Below are 6137 nucleotides of genomic sequence, written 5' to 3'. Positions count from 1 at the left end.
GGGCCTGCGTTTAATTTGTCATCTAATCTTTTGGGGTTGTTTTTTTTTTTTTTCTGAAACAGTGTTTCAGCATGTTTTCTTGTTCCCTTTTTCAAGTAGAAACTAATTATATTAGCCAATCCAGGTCCCAGCAGGAGGGCCCAATAAAGGGCTGCGAATTGCACAGACAGAAGAGAAGAGAAGAGAAGAGAAGAGAAGAGAAGAGAAGAGCTGCGCACGAAATGAGTGCGGTGACATTGAGAGCTGTGGGACTTCTGCTCGCTGTTCTTTATTCTGTCACAGGTGAGAGGAAGAAACACTGTGAGTTAAATGACAAATGTGCAGGGTGATGCGCTTTTCCTAACCACCTTTACATATGTGTCTTAAATGAATGCGGGTCCTCGCCAAACTCGAATGAGACTTTTTTTAAAAAAAAATATTCAGTGCTCTCGTTCTTTTCCCATACAGCTCCTTTGCACCAATTCTTCTCCTGCCGTACAGTTGATGTACGATTCTTGGAACACGCTCTCTGAAACCGCAACTTCTCCTCTTGCGGTGTCCGCACTCGTCTCACTCTACGTTTACTGTAACGGGGCGAAGATCCTAGAGCAGTGGCTGCTGTGCGCTTCTTAACTTTGCTCACTGTAAAAACTTTCAAAACTCAGATACATTATACGATGTAACAGTGTATGAAAAACTGCTATTTACACAATATTTTGTAACAGCACTAGAGGGAGGGGCTGATGTACAGTAGATTAATGTAAATAGTTAGTGTCTATTTATGTACATAGTTTTGTGTTCCGTTTTGATTGGCTGTTATGTGGCTTCTATGCAGTTTTCCACAGGGGGATTCTGGGAGGTTCGAGGGGCAACCTCCTAACCATTGTGTGGAGTGGAGGGGCTTAGAGTGAACTGGGGGAGCGCTGGGGGGTGCAATGATTGCCTTGTACTGTGAGTGGTGTGATTAATAAAGAACATGACAAAAACTCTCATGTTAATTCCAATATTGGCTATAATGATTAAATACATATTTGAAACAGCACAGCAATGCCATTGAAATTAAAGGAAAGTATTGTGCTGGGCCGTCAGCTGTAGAAGGACTGTAATGTAAAGAGTATAACATAAGCAATAAAGTGTTTATATGAAAACATTATTAACATTTTTCCCTTAAAGTACAACAGGTCGTTGCGTTTCTGGGCGCATTTCCAGATTGTTCACCCTCCAGTGAGGGGTTTGGTGAGCCAAGTGCTGAACTGCACACATATATATGTGTGTGTGGCAAGCAGAGAGCAAACAGGACCCGCTTCCAGCTGTTTTACCTGCCTCTGTGACCGACGCCCACTTTTCACCTGTTTTTCTACTGATCTCAATAACGAAACGCTCGTGTCTCTAGGCCTCTTTCGAGCTGAATGTGCTCGGTTTGCTGCATTCGGCTGTTTTCTCTCTCGCAGGCGCTGTTGCGGACAAAACGGTATACTCCAGCGTCGGCAGCGGCGTTACGCTGCCGTGTACCCAAGTCCCTCATGCGAACTGCTCCTCAACTACTTGGCTGTATTCCGAGGATTTTCGGACAACTCGTACCGTGTTTGAAGATGGGACGATGAAACTGAGAAAAGAGAGACTGAGTGTGGACAGCGCCTGTTCTCTGCGCATTGCTAATGTGAGCGTGGAAGACCGAGGAAAGTACACCTGTCGGAAGTTTGTCAACGGAGAGCGGCGTGGAGCTGATACCCGGGTTCTCCTTTGTGTTTTGTCCGGTACGTTTCCCTCGGTGATGTCTGCTTGAAATGCTTTCGCAGCCTCACGAAGGTGATCGTTATGACAGTTTACTACACGGCCATGTTGAGCGAAGTATGAGAAATTCACGAAGCATGATGAATGACTAGAACTGCGCCGGAGCTGCTGTGTTAACGGTGATGTTTTGTGACTGTCTCAGTGTCCCGGGTGGCACGGCCGAGCGCCGACAAGACCCTTTCGGCGCTGCAGTGCGTCCTGCTGCCCTGTGGTGGCCCTGCGTCCTGTAGCGGGCACAACACAATGAGTCTGAGGTGGGTGGACGGCACAGGGACCGAGATACAGAACGACTTGAGGTACGAGGAACAGAAATCCTCCTGTAACATCACCCTGTCAGTCAAGCAGAAGCGGGCAGACAGCAACGGGGAACGGACATGTCAGCTGGTCGATGGGTCCGAAGTGAAGACGTCACGCAGCTACCCTGGTAAGATCATTTGGGCTCCTCTTGGCAGAAACGGTGCAAGAAAGCAACACGTTTTGAAAGATGTAGCTCAAGAGATGTTTATTTCCAGGTTATTGTCAGTTTATGACAGCTGGTAGTGTAGCGGTTAGAGCTGCTGCCTCTGGACCCACAGGTTCAAGCCTCACCTCTGGCTGTAGTACCCTTGAGCAAGGTACTTACCTTGAATTGCTCCGGTAAAATTACCCAGCTGTATAAATAGGTAAATAATTGTAACCTTAACATTATAAGTCACTTTAGAGAAAAGCATCAGCTAAATGAATACATGTGATGACATGAGTAGAATATTCAAAGTACAATAATATGTTGCGGTAAGGGAGCTCTAGGGCTGGTTGTACCTGTGTTGTCTACAAAGATTGAAGACACAGACAACAATCGCAGTTTTTTTTCTCCAAACAGACATACTGTTTTTTCTTATGTTGTGTAGACAAAATAAACATTTGAATGAAGTGCACAAAGAGCTGTCTTTCCATACTGAATCCGTGAGTTGTTTTTTGTCCCGTGGATTTGGAGGCTTGTTGTAACATGAAGAAAGGAAAGGATACAAAGATCGACTAACAAACCATTTCCAGATCAGTCAGACAAATGACGAACTTGATCAAAATTGGATGGAAGAGGCTTTTAAAACAGGTGAAAGGAGGAGGAACGCCAAAATTAGCTTTCCGAAGACCGAGAGGGCTTCAGAGAAGTGAAATGGGAACGAGGAATGCTTTCGCATCATATCCAAAGAACCTTTTTTTATATGCTCCATTAATATGCACTAATTAATCATGCATAAATTCATATCTTAGAATAAATTCATTATTTAGAAATTATGAGTTCTCAGACTTTCATCTGGTATTAATCAAAGCTGTGTATGAAATGGCTAGAAAGTGTGAAAACCACTCTTGACCTTCCATACACTCTGGTAGAGAGTGATTAATAAAGTTTATTGTCTATGCAAGCAGTGTAAGCTATACTCTTTTAACATGCTTCAAATGAGCCAACTAACACTGTATGTGGTGGACACGCTCACCACTGATACCGCTTCTTTTCATGTGTACAGGATAGTTTACATCATGCATAATAAATCTCCAAACACCATGAAAAGTCGTGATTTGTTCATATTAACCTCAAAACATGGTTGCCTCAGTCACAGTTTTGCTCTTTTCCCTGAGACACCCGTGTTTAGTGACACTTCCTTCTTCTTTGGACCGACAGATGACGAGGGCAGCGGTTGCCATGACGAGGAAACCACAGGTACTTCTCTGTCAGCGGTGCATCCTCCGGTCACTTTCGGGAAAACTGGGTGTTGCCCGTCTCATCTCTGTGTCACGCAAATTCTAATGACTCTGGTTTCTGGAGAGTAAAACACCAGCACCTTTATGTGATGCTTTTCTCTAAAGCGACTTACAATCATTTGCCTATTGATACAGCTGAACAAGTTGGAGTAAATATCTTTCTCAAGGGTTTTACAGCTGGAGGTGGCATTCAAACCTGTGACCTTTAGCTCCAAAGGCAGAAGCTCTAACCACTATGCTACCAGCTGCCTGAAAAAAATCTGCTGCAGTCAGCAAATTTTCTATTTTTTCACACTACATCCCAAACATTATGAACACAGCTTTGAAATCGATATGTCCCCCCTCCCCAGCTGTGTTAAGTACGTGTGTTACATCTGCGCTCCCCTGCCCATGGTGATGTGGTAGCAGAGCCACTTCACGCACGCCGTACCTACGTCCCTGAAACTCTCCACCCTGGAGGCTCATAGGAAATTGTGCAGGGCTCAGGCTTCGATATCACCTGCAGTCCAGTGTGTCTCAAATCACTGTAGCTATTATAATAGTTATTATAGTTATGATTCTCTCTGTACACCGAGTGCTCTGTCTGTGGACTACATGTGGACTATATTTACATGGCTACACTGTGGCAGCCAAACACTGTATAAATGTCTCTCAGCAGTTGTCCTCGCTGCCTTTCCCTCTCCTCCAGGTATAGTAACTGGTGTAGTAACTGGTGTAGTATCCGGAGTGGCTGTGCTTGCTGCTGTGCTTGTCGCTCTCGTTGTTGTGGCGATGCGATGCCGAAGAACAGGTGAGCCCCGTCTCACTCTTCACTGGCTCACAGTATTAGCTGTCACTCGACAGCTGCTGCATCTCTTCTTAAAATACCATCTATAATTTAACATCAGTTACCTTATACCTTTTTTTCCCCATTAGAACAAATTCAGGTTGTTGTCTTATTTGAAATATAAATATATAACAGGAGGGGGGTGTGGTGGCACAGCGGGTTAGGCCTGTGCCTGCTCTCTGTTGGGTCTGGGGTTCGAGTCCTGCTTGGGGTGTCTTGTGATGGACTGGTGTCCCCTCCTGGGTATGACCCCTCTCCCTCCATCCTCATGCCCTGCGTTGCCGGATTAGGCTCCGACTCCACTCAGGAGAAGCAGTTTGAGCCTCTGTGTGTGTGATGTGCAACAGGTCATGTTTAGCCTTGCATTAAAGGAAATCGGTGAATCGTGTCGGCAGTGCTGCTGTTTTCATGCAACAGTTCCTGTTTCATAAGACATACAGAACTAAATTAAGATGCTAAATGAAAGTAATGTAAATGCAAATCACTCACCTCACTGATGCATGGGCGTATACTTTGAGTGGAAAAAATATCGTGAAAACTCCTAAATGTAGTCTCATTTCATAAGCAGGCATTTAAAAGACTTCTGTGAAGCCTCCCTGAGATGTATTTTCTTCACACTTATCATTATGTTCTCGAGCTCCTCTATACCATTTCTTCACAGTTGTTTTAAGTGTGTTATTCTGTGGGCCAAGCTGTTTTAAATCATTATTCAGTGTATATATTACTCAGATTTATCATTTTAGGAGTCGTAAGATGTTGCTTAATAGATGCTGCTCAACAGTGTTATAAATCATTTGGGTTTGTATGAAAATAATCATTTTATTTATTACATAACTTAGCACATATTTTTTTTTGTCTGTCACCTGAACATATTCCAGCCTCTGAGCAGCGTGAATCCGGGAAAACAACCACTCCTCCCAGCTATGAATACGAAACAGTCGGTGTGAGTAAAGGAGCAGTAATATGAGTAACATTATCACATATGAAATTATCTTTTTCTTACAGTAGTTTTTGTGTCTGTAGGAAAAGAGTGCAGATGCTGTGATTTACTTGGAGGTGGGCCACACCGTACTGTCGAAAATGGAGCAAACGGGAGACACTTCCAGGATCAGGACAGAGTACGTCGTCATCAGAGCAGTACCCAGAGCACAGCCACATACAGTATCCGATTTCACACAGTGATCAGTGTCCCCTGGCTCTCAGATACCCCACGAGACCTCGGTAACATGAAAATAGTTGTCAGTTGTGGTACATTGTGTATTTTCATTATTGTTGGATGAAAAATGTACTTCTATATTTTGAACTGTTATGTTTTTGATGTTTTGTGCAGGGTGATTGTTGCAAATACATATATGTATATAAAACCTATTTTCTCTGTTATTATTGTGAGATGGTTGATGATCTGGAGGGCGATGGGAACAGCAGTGCTTCTTTTGTCCTCTGAACTTGTGGAAGATCATTTTATTGATCCTGTTGCCCTTTGTTATGGGAATGGTTTTAATATTATGTTTTAATTGTGCAATGTTTTTTTATGTGGAGTTGTGTACTTGGTGTTTTCTAAAAACTTCCTCAAACTTAATTAGACGAAAAATGACAATAGTTGCTGATGGGCTGGAAGAGCGACACATAACAAACAAGGGCTGGCGGAGCTCTTTGCTCCAGTGTGAAACTAGTGTCTGGTAACTTCACGTGCGCTGGACACTGCTCTCTAAAACATGTCTTCAAGTGATGGCGATAGACTCAGAAGACACACAGTTATTCAGAACAATTAAAAGACACATCATGATTACATCATCAA

General features: G+C 43.5%; 1 protein-coding gene across 1 annotated transcript; it reads left to right on the top strand.

Annotated features, from left to right (window-relative positions):
- The first annotated feature begins 210 nt into the window (after positions 1–210).
- Positions 211–5306, top strand: LOC108936710 (uncharacterized). The gene is made up of 6 exons (XM_029250162.1): positions 211–282; positions 1431–1736; positions 1916–2197; positions 3434–3472; positions 4202–4303; positions 5218–5306. The coding sequence occupies exons 1-6, from the start codon at positions 222–224 to the stop codon at positions 5304–5306; spliced, it is 879 nt and encodes a 292-aa protein (XP_029105995.1). The 5' UTR covers positions 211–221.
- Positions 5307–6137: the final 831 nt, after the last annotated feature.

This window comes from Scleropages formosus, chromosome 3, assembly GCF_900964775.1.
Source record: "Scleropages formosus chromosome 3, fSclFor1.1, whole genome shotgun sequence".
In the NCBI taxonomy this organism is placed as follows: Eukaryota; Metazoa; Chordata; class Actinopteri; order Osteoglossiformes; family Osteoglossidae; genus Scleropages; species Scleropages formosus.
This window is presented reverse-complemented; position numbering and strand designations above follow the sequence as displayed.